We start from the raw sequence: 15,939 nt of genomic DNA, 5'->3' as shown, positions 1-15,939 counted from the left end.
TTTATGGCAGAAACTTTCAGGAAAACCTGTGATCGGGGCTTTGTTTTCCCTTTAAAGTTTCTCCCAAATCAGAATTTAGGGCTAGATTTTCAGATTCCATTTTCACTGGAAGTTGGGTTTCTAATTTCCTTAGGAAAGTTCTGTCTTAAAGTCTTGAAGTGAAGGTACTTGATGCATTCTTGCCAACTGGTGAAATTGGACAAGAATACTGCATTTTCTTATGCAGTTTGAGACATGGATTATCTCTTAACTTTAGAAAGGGGTTGAGGAGAAACGTGATCATAGAAGTGATTTGAGGATTGAAGTATGAGCTGTTTATACCTTCTCTGTCCAACATACCTTCAAGTCTAATGGGTCCTACCTACCAACTAATTCAAGACAAAAATTTAAAAATACAAGGTTTTATTTGCACGTTTATTTTAACTTTTTGTGTCTCTTCTGATTTTAGGTTGGTTGTGGTGCTGGAAACAGTGTCTTTCCAATTTTGAAAGTTCTGTGGTATGTAGTGCTGGATTTTTAATTATGAAAGTTCTGTTCTCATCTTCTTCATTTGCTAGACCAGTGCTGCAGGAAACGTTGAGTGGACTGCTTTAATTGCTCACAGATCACAGATAATGTTAGTAGCATCACTACAAAATACTCATCAGCCCTAGTCTCAGGGGGACAGCATTTGCTGACAAGGTTTGTCTTCAGGTGCATTCAGACTGATTTCTTGTAGTTAGGCAGGTGAAATATTCTCTTGTCTTACATGTCACCATAAAGCTGTGCAGATGTCTCTTGAAAAGACCAGAATCAGAGACAGTAGATAATGGCATGTGTTCTACCGGTAAGAAGTTGTATTATTTCTGAATTTGGCTGTTGTCATACTGCTTCAGATTTTAGTGTCAAGGAAGGCAGAAGTCCTGTATTGCATTACTTCATTCCCTGAAACATCTTAGTCCACTTAGCTTCTGGTTTTACAAGAAGCTGTTACGACAGCATGTCCTCCCTTCCATCTAGGCAGGAAGGTTTTATTGGAAAGACTGTGTATGTATCAAGGGTTGAAATAGATTTCTTTTTATTCATGCCTCCAAGAGCTTGAGTACAGCAGAGTTTGTTATTCTGTAAATTAATTCTGATTGCTAGTATTACCACTATACAATACTCCATTTTGCAGGCACGGAAACAGAGAGCAGGGGCAATTGAGTGATGCATCAGGGTCGTACATGGAACCTGTTAGTGTTAGCAGTGCCTCTTCATCCCAAAACAAATGCTTTGCCTTAGACAGCATATAATGAAAGGGGAGCCATGTTTCATATGAAAAGTTTGGAAAGTAACACTATATGGGGAAAAGATAGCATGTGGCTGCATTAAAAAAGATGAGACAAACTTCTGTGTTTTCCTCACAGGAGGCATTAGTCATAGGTTGGCACTTCTGAGAATTAAGAATCCACTCATTAGGTATTTTTCCTGGAGGTCTCTATTCTTATGCAAATCCTTCAGTCAATCACATTGGTTGGTACATTGAACAACTCACATGTTTGTCTTGTATATGACCTGATGGAAACATCTCTTATCTCTTAGCAGGCCTGGCTATATAGCACAGTTGGTTTTACTCTGAATTTAATAATATAAAAATTGCATTTTTTAGGCATATAAAAAGAAGCTGGTGTAGAGTATGAGTGTACCCTGGCTACAGAAAAATTTTCCACTTGTGTTTGTAATGTAACTTTTAAGTTACAAGAGGGGCTTGCTCTGTTTCTCTTAAATGAATTCTTTGGAGGTGAAAAAAATGTATCCCTAGAGTTCCTAGTATCTGATGAATGGTATGAGGAAATTTGCAGCTGGCTTAGTCTTGGATGGGAAAGGAAGGGAAAACAGTGCTACAGGAAATACTTACTCATCTTGGCTTACAGAACAAAGGGGATAATGGAGGGAAACAACCCATACTGCTTAATTTCATCAAAAGCTCAGCACGATGGCACATGGGAACCCAAATCTCTACAGTACTGTGGATGACTTTTGCAACACCCCATCCCTGCCCAAATCGATTGCTAATTAAACTGCATACATGGGCTAATGACAGAAACTTAATGCAGTGCTTCTGTAAGAAAATGTGACCTATTAATGTGCATTTATGTAATACAACTCCAGGACATTGTCATCAATCCTGACAGCCCTCTGTGACCTTTTTTCTTTTCCTTTTCACTTCCTCTCTGACAAGGCTATAATTCTCCTTTTTATACTAACTGCCTGTTGGTATTCTTATGAATTTGTCTGCCCTTTTGGTTCATTACAACCTATGTGGCTTTCCATGTGCTAGACATCAATAAGGCATGCTTGATCAAACCTGTGGAGAACCCCAAAGGGCCCTCTGTAGTTCCATGAACACTGATGTAGACTTTCATCTTTTACAATAATAATTTTTTAACTGATGTTGGTTTTGTTTTCTTAGCAATACACCTGGAACCTTTCTATACTGTTGTGATTTTTCTTCAGGAGCTGTGGAGCTGGTAAAGGTAATTCATATGCTCGCCTTAGAGTACCTTATAAGCCTGTAATTCAGGAGGCTGCCAGGAAGCCGTCTTCATGAAAAAGAATGTGATGGCTTTGACAACTTTTAACTGAAGTTTTCAATATTCCAAAGAACAAAGTCTTACTCTATGCAGAGAGGAATGAATACCATCAGTGAGCTTGCTTCTCAGCTTGAGTAAGATACCAGACAGAATAGGCTTTTATATGAGATGTTTTACAATGCTGAATAATTGAAGAAAAAAAGTTTCTTGAGTCACAGTAAACGTATTAACTACTACTGTTCTCTCTGTGCCACCTTTCATCTTTTTCCTGACAGTCACATTCGTCCTACAATTCAGCCTGGTGTTCTGCCTTTGTTCATGATGTGTGTGATGATGCTTTACCCTATCCTTTTCCAGATGAGATCCTGGATGTCATTCTCCTTGTCTTTGTGCTCTCTACTATTCATCCTGACAGGTAAATGAAGACTAAAGGGCAAAGCAAATGGGTTAAATCTCTTTTATTGCTGGAGATTTTCAAGAATAGCAGAAGAAGATGATGAGTCTTTAATTTATTATTTAGTAAGCTATGATACATATAAAACAAGGTATTTTAAATGCTGTTTCCCATATTCAGGCTTCAAGAGAAAAGCTGGTCAGGCTAATTCATTAGTGAGCCTCCTGTCTCCATCAAAATACAAGGGATATATTGTAACTAAATACATCCCTATTAAAGGTGACAGTGATTCAAGAAAATTACAAATTAAAAAAAGACCGCTAGTCTTCTAGAAGGAAATTATTCTTAGTGATCAAAACCAAACATTCATGATTTAACACCTTACAATATGTTGATAAAGACTTAGGTTGCTGGTTTAGCCACACACAGATGCTTACGTGCAGGCTTTTAAAACAAAATGCATTCAGAATTTTGTAACTTGTTTGGATTAAGAAAACTTGATCTCGTTTTTGTGCTTAGTGTTATGTTGAGCGCTGTTCACCTTGTTACTAATGCCATTCATTGTCTGATGAACCAAACTTTGACTGTTAAGGCTGGCTGATTGTGAAAATGCCCTTTATTTAATGGGAAAAATGCAGAAGAGGACACATAAGTTAACTCCTTGACTCTTCCTTTAACTAGATCATATGAAGGGAAATACATGCTGTATGTGTGGTAATACATTTATTACTTTAAGGATGCCATTAAAATGGGCTTGGCAAACAGACCAGTATTTGCCTAAGTCTGACAACTGTTTCCCTGCCTCCCTGCCTAAGTTATTAATGATTAGCTTTACAGAAAAATCTTTCCCATATAGGATATTGCTTTTTCCTGTTTGTTCAGAGATGAGCACATGAGTCATGCAAAGCCTGGGTCCAGATTACAAAAACAATTCAAGCAGTAGATTTCAGATCTCTGTAACTGTGGTGATGCTGCCAGGAAGAAATTGGACAATAGAGATGCATTCATTCAATCGCTTTGCCTGTAGAAGCAGTAATCAGATGTTCTGTCAGAATTTCTGTGCATCTTTTCCTATTGGTCATTTGAGAATGTGTTTGTCTTTTTTTTTTTTTTTCCCCCCCCCATGTCAGCATCTAAAGGCTGACATGGATGCCTTTGTGTGTTTCTGTATACACACATGAAGATTTCTGTGCAATTATCTGTGTTGTAAGACCCACTTTCCAAAGATTTGTTAGTCATTGCTGTCATCTCATAAAATTAAAATGACTGCAGAAAGGCAAATGTAATCCAGATCCATCTTGCTCAGTATACACTTTTTCTGGAAATTTGAAAGTGGGAAATGAAAAAGAAAGCCAAGAGAATGATGATGCAGAACTTACGTATTTTGGAGACCTGGAAAATATACATGAGAGGGACACATTTATATTTAGGACAATTGTTACTTAGTGATTTCTCTTCAGGCTATTGTATTTAGTTTTTGACAATTGCTGCTTTTGTACCCCATTTTTAACACATTTCAATTCTGCTAGAAGGCTCCTCTAAAAGTTGGTTGCAGAATTTGAAAGGTATTTAACTTTCTTCAAGCTACATACCTACGGGATGAGATTTCTCAAAGCACTTGCACTTTTTGTGCATGTACGTTTTTTCTGTGTGGACAAAACTTATGTTATATAGGCAAAGTCTGTAATTCTGTGCACAACTACCTGCCTTGAACAGTCTTTTATTCTTAGGTAGTGCTGCATTTTCTGTCTGTGGCAGCACACTTGTTTACCTGTGTTGAGCATGAGCAAAGAGGACAACTTTTAAAGTACTTGGCTTCCTCTGAGGGAATTCCATGCTTAAAAAGTGTATGCTGCTTTTTGTTCTTGTTTGTTTGGAGATATGATACTATTTTCTGCTGAACTACCTCCTAATTCTGTTCCTTAATGAAGGTAAGATGCCTGCACTGCTGTTGCATAAGGACCAAATTGCACTAGTGCTTGAGTTCTGGCATTCCTGGGGCAAGGGGGTAAGGCCACCTGAGAGACAGGGATGGTGTAAGGATGGTCTCTTGGTACACAGTAATGGTATGCTAATTTTGTATAGTTAAGACTTCTTTAGCTCTTTTCAGATACAGCACTCTGCCTTTCCTTTCTATTCATTTAGCATTCACTCTGGCTCCACATCTTCTACACGGTCAGTCTGCTTCCCTGTGGGAGGAAGGCTTAAATTAGGCAAGTGGACTTTTCTACTTTGCAGCCTGCCAGGTGCAGCCTGCCTTCAATGGTTTTTCATGAATGTGGAAAACCTGAGTCTTTCAGTTTATTCTGAAAGTGTGAGGCAAATGCAAGTGATTTTTCATTAGTAACGTATTTTGTAGAGTAATGCAAATGTATTTATAAGAAGCTCCAAGATAAGGTTAAAAGGTGAGAATGAAGATACTCTGGTCTAGTTACAGAGAGTACTGTGTATGGTACTTTTTCTATCATACATACAGCAGGCTTGTGTAATCTTGATAAGGAAGAGTTGATGTTAGATACCACCAAGATTCACAAACTTGTCAGCATTTTGGAGGATGTAGACTTTCCTTCTCTAACTGGCAATATCTTTATATGGAGTTCTGCCAGATTCCTCTCCTGTGATACTATGTAGATTCTTCTTTCAATCCTCAACCATCAGGTGTGGAGATACAATTTTGTGTGTATGATCAGTACCTCCATAAAGAAATCAGATAAGTTTTTGTCTGCCTTCCAGGCCCTTGATTTTACTGTGAGCAAGAAGGCTCAGCCTAGTGTTCATTCACTGTTTGTCAGATATCTGCCTGACCCACATACTCAAAAGCTGTGTTTTAATCCATCCTTGAGATTCTGTTGAAGAGGACTCCTTTTCTCTTTCCAGTTTGTATTCTCTTACAGTTCCTTTTAAATTTTTGGTTTAGAGGCTTTTTCGTAAAGAGTTCTTCCTGATTCAGGCATCTAGAAAGAAACAGTTATGTTTGCAAATTTCACCAGTATCCCATCTATTTTCTAAGGATGCAAGGGGTTGTAAATAGGTTGGCTAAACTACTGAAACCTGGAGGAATGTTGTTATTTCGAGACTATGGAAGATACGATACAGCTCAACTTCGTTTTAAAAAAGGTAATTCCTGAATGCTATTGCAGTTCACTGTTCATTTTAACTCTTTTTGAAAAAAAGTGACATGTCTTTATTCATTACTGCTCTACTTTTGTAGGTCATTGCTTGTCAGAAAATTTTTATGTACGAGGAGATGGAACCAGAGTATATTTCTTTACCAAAGGTATGAAATGGTATAGTTTTATAGAAGGGGTTGAATGTCTCTCAAGATGATTTGGGTTATAAAAGCTCACCTGAGAACAGAAATGTTAAGAAGGCTTTATTGGCTTTTTTTAAAATTCTCTGCTTTTACAAAGCCCAAAGCTAACTGTTGTAAGAAAATAATTCCTTTTATGTGTACGCTTGTTGCATCTGGGGTTCTGCAAGGTTGCTTACAAACATCACTGAAAATTTCTTTTTGTCTAAGCATTTTATGTCTAATGGTATGCTCAAATTCTGTTATTCAAAGATGTACTTGATTTCTTTCTTAAAATTGAGATAAACATGCTTGGAAGGACAGTTGGTAGCAGTGCTCTGATATTTTGTTCTGCTGTGTTGGTGAACCTGAGCTGACAGGCTGCTCTTTCTGCAGGAACTAAACTTAAATTCCTGATTATGGATACCATTGCTCTTTGCCCATCCATTCACTTGGTTCTGTTGGCAGTCAGCTTAGACTGATACATTTTAGCTCCTGGAAATTGTGAAAGTGAGCATCACAGTACTTTTTTTTTTCTTTTTACCTTCTGCAGCCTAGACTGTAAGCAATAGAGATGTCTCAGGATTTATCCCAGCCTGAGTAATTTTAGAAGTAAGAAGGAGGATCTGGGACATGTATGGGAAATCACTTGAATTCAAAGAGCCTTCTCAGTTTTGAAATGTCTTGTTTTGTGCTTACCTATGACAAAGAAGCCTAAAGTTTTCCAGTGGTGACTGATAAGGAGATAATGACACTGGTATAAATGTGTGGATTGTCATTTGACAGGTGAAATAGCATTAGTTCGATAATAGGCCAACAGTGACCAAATGGCATGCATTTGTTTTCCTCAACTGTGACATACTGAAACATCTGAAGAAAGGGCATCTATGAATGCCATGAGTAATAACCAATGGGGTTTGGGCCTCAACATAACATTTTTTTACTATAATATAAATCGAGAGCTGTGAAAATTAATTTCTAACAAATAACTTCTTACAAGCAGTTTCCTTGATCTTTCAAATCACAAAACAGATTTAGTTCCATGTTTGATTGAACTGCCGGTTGTTAATTACAACATTCCACAAATGCCTTTTTTTTTTTTTAATTCCAATAATTCTTCATATGAAAAAATAGATGAGGTATGGAACATGTTCAACTTGGCTGGATTAACTGAAGTACAGAATTTAGTTGATCGGCGATTACAAGTAAACAGGAAGAAAAAAGTGAAAATGCAACGAGTTTGGATACAAAGCAAGTTCCAAAAACCATTGCTGCTATCTCAGAATAATCTTGAAGAAACCACCAAAAGTCACCCTTATATATAATTGTACCATGAACTCCAGAAACCAAAGCAGATTTGAGTACGTATATTTCCTATAAATTTTGCGTTAGCCACTGAAAAGGAGAGATACATTGAACTGAAAACCTTTCCCTGATTTTTTTGTAAATGTATATGTGTGTGAAGATGATCTGGGAAAAAGCATTTCTGACTTCTGCTTTATATGCAATAAAGGGAGGTGCATTAATCTATTCATAACTCTTACCAGCCAGTATTTTACTTCCTTGAATATGAATAGTCAGTAAGTATAAGTATGTATCTTGTTCCTGTTGAAATTCACAATATCTAAAAAGTTTTAGACTGAAGCATAATTGTTTCAGAGCTTCAGAGAAACAAGAGTATCTGTTCTCACTATCACTACAAGCTGTGCTGTTAATTTCTGAGTCATGTCTCTTACCCACTGTTTGTCTTTCAACTATTTCCTCTTTGGGGGGAAATTTCTTGGTGCATAAATAATGAAGACAAAAATCTCTTTCTGATTTGCATGTACGTTATCATTTCATAGTAACTGCATGTGATATGCATAGGTATCAGATTAGTCAGTGATTGGCATCCTCCACTGTGACTGACTTATTCCTCTCAAGTCTCTACTTTTCATCTACATGCTGATCACAAACATGCCAAACTCAAGTTTCTGTAACAGCTTAGTGACACATACGTTATATTGAAAGTGCCGTAGGTTGTGAACTGAACATCATTTAGAAAAGAATTGCCAAAAGAGTGCTGAAACCAAATAGTTAACATTTGCCTGGATAAATACAGGCATTATTTTTGCGATATGTCAGATACACTAGAAGGAGGAGCAAAAAGAGTAGTCTGGAGTGCATTTTATTAATATTGTTATGGGGTATTGTAATCATACTAAAATGGTGATCTATATGGCAGCTGAGATATTTTTGTTGTTTACAGAGAGAGATTGCTTGCTTAGGGCTTGAGTCTTAGAAAAAAGATACAGTGTTTTTGTATTGATACTAGTATTTAAAGATGCCACTTCTGCTATTTAAATGTAGTTTTGCAATCACTTAGCCACAAGAAGAGGATAAGAAACAGGTGAATGAATAAAAGAAATCTCTTACTTCAACAAGGATATAGAATGCATGTAATCTATAACATGCATGCAGTTTTGAGTGCCATTAATATAGTAACACTCTCAAAGTCTCTTTTCTTGCTTTTGTTTTAGTCTGAAGGGTAAGCATGTCACAGCTGACAGCCCATTTTTTTGCAAGTTGTTAGCTGGTAAGCTAAGTAGAACTGTCTTCCAGAAAAAAAGAAATTATCTAAATTTAGATGCTAAATATCTTTATTCCCTTTCACAAGATGAGGGACCTGCTTAATTTCTATAAATCCAGATCTGCTTCAAGAATGAGGTATAATAAGGGGTCTTTGAAGATAAGATCTGATCCTGCATTTCTAGTGTATTCTAAACTCCCATTAGAGTAAGATACTGTTTTATGAATTAAGTGGCTTAGGAAGCTTTGGTTAGCAATGGCATTATTGTAACCTGCAATAAAAGCCTTGTGGTATAAATCAAAGGTTAAAACGTAGCTGTGTTTCTTCAAGCCCTAAGTCTTAAGAGACTGTAGCATCTGCCTGGGAAATGTAAATAAATATCTGCTTATACTTTAATTAGGTTACTACCCTGTGCTATTAATCATGCCTTCTGAGTATGCATAGCTCTTGGTCTAGTACGAAGCATTTTCAGTTGTAGAAGTTTCCAGAGGGGTGATGGTGATGATAAGCTCTTGAGCATCATGCAGTCTTATTCATGTGTGTGATGTAGATTTTCCATGTGTAGAGGCTAATGAAATGTTTGCTTTGGCTTTCACACTGATACGTTGATTTTGGCAAGATTTTAATAGGCTATGTTGTTAGTTTAACAAAAATGTGACATCAGAAGAAACCAGACCCTGAATTCTTGTATGGCCTTGAGCAGAATTGGTTGTTTCTCTTCCATACCCTGCAGCATTAGTATTGGCTGCCTCTTTTAGAGTAATGGTGCCTGTTTTAGAAGTAGTAAGATCAGCTACTGTTTCTAAGTGTAGAATATCCACTGTAAAGTGAACTGTAAGATTGTAAGATTGATAGAAGGGTAAATGGACAAAGACGTAGTTCCCAGTAAGAACTTTGAATCTGAGTAGGACTTTCTGTATTTTGGCTTAGTTTTCAGTTTTCAAAAAGCTTAATCAAGGACATGTTTTTAAAATACTTTCAAATTATCTGTATTAGTTGGGAAAGATAATATTAGAATATTGGTAAAAGAAAGGCAAGTAGAACTACTGAAATAAAACAAAGAAGAGAGACGCAGACAATTGTATGGGAAATGCAGTTTAAAGCGGCTTATTGCTAATTATTTCTGGATGAAAGAAAAATGAGGGTATTGCAAACAAAGTGTGCCCAGTGTAGAAAAAGGCTGTAAATTTCCCTTCTGAAATCTGAAGTTACTTCTTTAGTCAGATATGTACCTGAAATCTCTAATTATATAAATTTATAGAAACACACATAAATACTAAACATTTTAATTGTTAATTGCTTTTTTTTTTTGGTTCAGCATGACTACCTGTCCTGGTAAAGCCAACTTGTGAATGTATACAAATGGCAATTAGAGAAAGATAATACTGTTAGAATTAACCTTTGACTTCATTGGCTTTGGCTTGCTTTATCAATACTGTGTACTTTTTGCCCATCTCCACTGGTATTACATTAGATTTCTGTACAGGGATACATAAGAATAGTATTTATTGGTTTAGACCTTGCTTACTTTTTAAGCAAGTACAAGACAGGTATAAAGAAAGTGGCCAACTTTTTTTCCTAAATTAATTCTGAAGTATCAAGTCAATAACAATTAACTCATATAAAAAATGTTGGGTTTTTTCCAGCAAAACCAAGGCGAGTGCTTCTGCCATATCTGCAAATCCACTGAATCTGAAGAGGACAACCAAAATGCAGGGCAGACAGGGAGACAGCAGGAACTCTAGTGACAGTAGGGAAAAGTTTCTTGTATTGGAAACTGCTGTTTCTGTTTTGTCTTTTGCTTGTAACTTGGCTAATCTGCAGATTCTGCTGTTTAATAATGACTAAAAACTTGTAACAAACCATTCTGAAAATTTGTATTAAACACCAGTGGAAATCACTTAACATAAATTTTGCTACTTTTTTTTCATTTGTGTAATCCTTATTCACTGCTCTGGTGTGCTCTTTGATCTGTTGACATATGCCTCATTTCCCCTTTTTCCTGTGCATACTAGACGATTAAGCAGTTTCCACAGGAGCTATACACACAAACATTTGCAGTAAAGTTTGCTGGCTGGGTTATTTCTAGGATCGAAGCAAGAGAGTTTTATTTCCTTCTGTACAGAACAGATTGCATTTTTTTTGTGTGTGTGTGTGAATGCAATCAGTTATATAGATGCTAAATTAATATACTGGTATTGGCTATATTTTTAAATTATTTTAAGACAAATATACCTTAGAGTATACTGTTTGTAATGGCAGTGATAATAGTAGACAGTTCATACATAAATAATTTCTTCTTCATAGAGTGTCTTCATAATGGGGGATTGAACAACCTTGGAAATAAACCATATATGCATATTATAAAAATATTAAACATTGCTATTGTTAGTAATACAGGTCACTTTGCCTTTCAGTATCTTATGTAAACTTCTCTCCATGTTTGGAACAGAGATTGGACATGAGGGGTTTTTTACATCAGTTATGTGCCAGTTGCCCTCCTCTTGAGAATCAGCCAGAAACTGGACAAGTCTAAGTCTGCTAAATGCAATGATAGTAAGAACTACATGGGTTGCCATGGACATTTTAGCAGGTTCTTTGTTGGTTCTTTGTCAGCTTTGAGCTGAGAAGGGAACTTCTCTGTCCAATGACCATCCTCCACCCTTTGCTAGTACCAAGCAACTGAAAGAAGAACTTGCATGATTTGAACGCAAGAGCCATACAGGCAAAAGGGGAGGAAGACAAAGATGCAGCTGGAAGGCAGACAAGAGAAGGAGTGTTTCCTGTGGGAACTGGGGTAAGAAGGAAGCTTGGATGGACTGACAAAGCGAGAAGAATGAGATGCAGAACTGAACAGGGAACTGAGGAACAGAACACCATGGGCACCATATAGGGAGAAGATGGAGGCAATGTGGCAGGGTGAGGACATTGGGGCTAGGAATGAGTGAAATGAAATGGAGGAGGCAAGAAGAAAAAGGGAACTGATCTGTCACAGAAATAGGGTGAAATGTGGGTAAACAAAGAAATTGGAGTAAGGATTGGAGGTGGAAAGACCTACCTTTTTCTCCCAAGTGGTACTGTATTTTCACACCTTAGTGGAATATTATAGGCTTTGTCTTTCATCATATGTGCACAGTGTATTTCAATTTATTACAAAGATGGAATGTTTCATTTGTTGTAGTTTATATGTGCTGTGCACATGTTTGCAACAGTGCAGGCAGGTTTATGATACACCTGCTTTTGCTTTTTCCTTGGGGAACAATGTTTTTACCTCCTTTCAAGTAAAACTCTATAGTGGCAGAAGCTACACTCCTAACCTCCTGGGAAGCAAATACAAAAGAACAGAAGTGCTTGCATCCTGATTGTGTTCAATCAAGGTAGGACAATTAAATTTACTCCATATGTTCTGATGTTGTCCCATTTAAATCAAGACCGTATCTGCAGATTATCACCTTGAAGTGTCTCCCAATCTCAGTTTCTGTTATACTTGCATCTGTTCAAGAGAACTTAAATGAATTTGAATAAACTAGAAATACGACTTAAAAGGAAAATAGCAGAATAATCTTTAGTCTCTATCTGGGGTTACAACAGTTTAGAGAAGGAATATGTTTGTTATTTTAAAACATTCTCATGATTGCAGAGGAGCACTCATCCAAGAGGCTGAAAATTTAGGTTATTTGAGGTATAACGTACATCATCAAGGATATTAAAGCTAATATTTGTGTTATGAAGCTTTTTATACTTAATGTTAGCCAAAGGTGTCTTGTCAATTGTTACTGTGAAAAAGGAGTTAGCAACAAGATAGTCCCATTTTCAGAGGATGTTTTATTGATCAGGTTACTACAATTTTGAGGGGAACATGAAGGATTAAGAAAGCAAGTGAATTAGCTTAATGATGGCTAAAACCCACTGATTATGTACACGATTTAATAAATACTCAAAGAATAATCTGAGCATTCCTGTGTATTGATACTAAATGAACTTTTAAATTCATTAAAAACACAGACTTGGTGTATGCTGCTAGTTATAAAAGCAACCAAAATGTTAAAATTTGTAAATATGCTGTAAAAATAGAATGTTCTATAGCTACTGCATAAAAGTGTATAGTCTCTGTATTGTGTCCAGCTAGAAAAAAGATGCAGTAGAAATACATGGTGAAAATTCCTAGAGACATGAAAAAACTTCCTATGAAGGCAGGTTAGGGAAATGAATGATTGACAATGTGAGGAGTGCATATAACTTGTATTTAGAAGGTCTAGTTTATCCCTTTACATGATACAAAAAGCAAGGTGAATTAGTCAAGTTGGCAGGCAACAAACCTACATTGATAAACATATACAGTGTGCCCTATAAAAACAAGGAATCACAATGTTCACAAGGCTAAAAGACTGGTGAGTTACCAAAAATGAGTTACATTAGATTTTTCCATTTTTATTTTTATGTGTGTGTGAAAGGGAAAATCTACATACTTATTAAGATTTTAAAATGCCTCCAATAAAAAAAAAAAAACAACAAAAAAACAACAATCCTACAACCTTTTTCATTATCTTTTGTGAGATCCTAATGTTGCTCAGCATTAGAGCTGGAGAATAAAGCTGAATAAAAAATGGGTCTAGTAGGCACAGTTTACTGAATTAAGAAAAGATAGAGGGGAAAAAAGTAGAAAAAAACATAGTAATTGGCATGACAACATGTAGTCCTGTAGCAATCATACAGCAGTATTTTATATAGAATGACAAATTCAGTACAGTGCCTTAGAGAGAGGGAGGGAGACATCAGTCTTACCACACTTCCCTGTCACGACAATATCACTGTAAACTGGCATTTGGACTAGCCAAAAGCTAAAGAATAAAAGTAACTGGTTTGCTAAAAGAGCAGATGATTAACTATGCTTGAGTCAGACTGGCTGTATTGGAGGGTTTCATTGCAGAGCCAACATTAATTTTTTCTTTCTTTAGTGTCAGGCACACTCTAGCCTCCATTTCCTCCCAAGTAACAAGTGCTCTTTAAATGGAGGAGCTGCATCTTTGAACTTCAATAGAATGGTTGTTGTGCAGCATAGGATTTAGCAGATGGACCTAGAGAATCCAAACCTACCACTAGTCTTTTATTCTACACTAGGAAAAGCGTTGCCATTTTTAATGGCTCTGGTACATACCCTATTAAGCACAATAGTCAGATGTCGTTCTGAGGAATCGGGCAGCTTAGTTTCCAGTGACATTGATTACACTCAACAGTGAGAGGATGAGAAAGAGTGGTGGGTGGAGAAGCGAAAAGGCAGTGTGAGGCATTTCAAGGAGGAGGTTTGCACTCCAGCACTTGTATGTGGGTGACAATCCCTCTGAGAAACAGTTTTTACTCTGAAGCGGAGCAGAGTTGCATCTTCTGCACTCACTTCAGGATTAATCTCCATCCCTGCAAACTACCAGTGCAGCCTGTATTAAATGTGCATTTACTTAAAATGAGAAAATAACAGTAGCAAGAAGCTACATCTTTAGAATGGAGCTGTGATTTCACAGAGAGACCCTGGCATGTTAATCTCTGGTATAAATGGGTGTAATTCTCAATGACAACACTAAGCCTGTTTACACAGGGTCTGAGCTAAACCCAGAGATGATACACAATGCTGTTCAAGATCAATCATTTAATCCTTTTTAAATTTTGTGATCTAACAACCAAAGATGTTTGTGTTAATAAAAGATGGTGTGATAAAGCTGTGATTGTCACTGAGCATGACTTGCTTTGAGATAAAAATTATGACAAACATACTCATAATCTTATTTTAGATAAACATTTCATCTTATTATTCAAGAGTGAATATTAGTGAGTTGAATAAATACTCAGTGATAGTTACCGAACTCTGAAATAAGGTCTATTTTTTAAATTGGAAACAGTCTGAGCTAGCTTATACAAAGGGAGAAGAACAAAATCACACTGGTAATAAGTCTATGTTCTATTTTACTGAAGTTTACAAGGAATCAATATAATCAACAAGAACCTTGGGTTTAGGTTCTTTTTATTTTGCGTGTACTTATTTTAGTAACAAATGAAAGCAGATGAAAAAGGACACTGCATGGCGCACAGTCTGCAAAGCATGTAAGTATTATTATATCACATGAGATATTTAAACGACTAAACCACACTTTTATTCTTGCATCAACTGGCTTGAGACAGAGTATCAGAAACAGTAAATATTTATTTTACTTTGAAACAATGTTAATAAAAGGCCTCAGGGTTAAATCTGAAAGAAAAATATCTTTGAATCTTTGACCCAGATTCCCAATGTCATTTATGTAAGTGCAGAAGACATGTTCATTTTTGCTATTTCTCAAATACTTGAGAAAGCACCTGTGAGAAAGTATGCCTATTCTTAAATTTAACAGTCCTTTGAAGTCCAAAATAACAAAATTAGTGAAGATTGAAAAAAAAAAAAAAGGGAAAAAAATGGCTTTTTTAATGCATTCTTGGGAAATGAAAATGTATATTTATGTTTCCCTATCTTTTTAGATTATTCCATTACCAAAACACTTTGTATGTTGGTGTGTGTTTCTAAGGAAATACCAGTAAAGCATTATAATTTAAACTAACATTATGCTTTGAGCTTCCATTTTTTTCACAATTGTTTATTCTCCTTTGTCTAAAACAGTCCATCAGATTGAAAAAGAAAACAAACACTCTTTGAAAGCCACAAATTGTTGATGATAATGTAGGCAAATATTAACTGAGTGTTGTTTCCAGTGGATTTTCCTATCTGTGAGATCAAGAACGGGACCATTTTATCTGCTATGTTACCAGCATTTTTTTTAGTAGAGGTATGCTATATGTGTGTTTGTGATACTTCATATCATTTTCACATTCTTGTTTATGGCTGCCCTACCTTCTGATATACGTTAATAAAGCTTTTGGAGATTCCCAAGTGGAATGTAAGTATTACATATTACTTACATTATCTAAGTATTACGATTTGTATTCATAAAGTGAATAAATACAAAGTTTAACATAAATCTCCACATGTAACTACATGAACAGTGACAGCTTCAGGCCTCTTGGTTTTCATCCCCAGTTTACTAGGCAAGATCAGCCATGAACATGCAAACTTTCCCCACGGGAGCCTAGAGCGACCTTTTTTATC

At 36.3% G+C, this 15,939-nt stretch overlaps 1 protein-coding gene across 13 annotated transcripts in view; it reads left to right on the top strand.

Moving 5' to 3' along the window:
* The window catches only part of METTL8 (methyltransferase 8, tRNA N3-cytidine), a 37,753-nt gene extending 22,359 nt beyond the window's left edge, over positions 1 to 15,394 (top strand). For 7 of the 13 annotated variants that reach the window (XM_074829096.1, XM_074829095.1, XM_074829098.1 and 4 more), the window contains 7 exons: positions 449 to 498; positions 2,435 to 2,498; positions 2,831 to 2,970; positions 5,960 to 6,066; positions 6,161 to 6,226; positions 7,373 to 7,599; positions 10,454 to 10,734. In XM_074829096.1, coding sequence (XP_074685197.1) covers positions 449 to 498; positions 2,435 to 2,498; positions 2,831 to 2,970; positions 5,960 to 6,066; positions 6,161 to 6,226; positions 7,373 to 7,563 — 618 coding nt within the window. In that variant the 3' untranslated portion in view covers positions 7,564 to 7,599; positions 10,454 to 10,734. Of the gene's footprint in view, positions 1 to 448; positions 499 to 2,434; positions 2,499 to 2,830; positions 2,971 to 5,094; positions 6,067 to 6,160; positions 6,227 to 6,634; positions 6,749 to 7,372; positions 7,600 to 10,453; positions 10,735 to 11,199 lie in introns of those variants that run through there. The other 6 variants (XR_012623794.1, XR_012623795.1, XM_074829094.1 and 3 more) reach the window with 6 other exon arrangements.
* The last annotated feature ends 545 nt before the right edge of the window (positions 15,395 to 15,939 follow it).

Source organism: Strix aluco, chromosome 6, assembly GCF_031877795.1.
Source record: "Strix aluco isolate bStrAlu1 chromosome 6, bStrAlu1.hap1, whole genome shotgun sequence".
NCBI lineage: Eukaryota > Metazoa > Chordata > Aves > Strigiformes > Strigidae > Strix > Strix aluco.
Note: the sequence above shows the minus strand (reverse complement) of the source record. Positions and strands in the feature narration are given on the sequence as shown.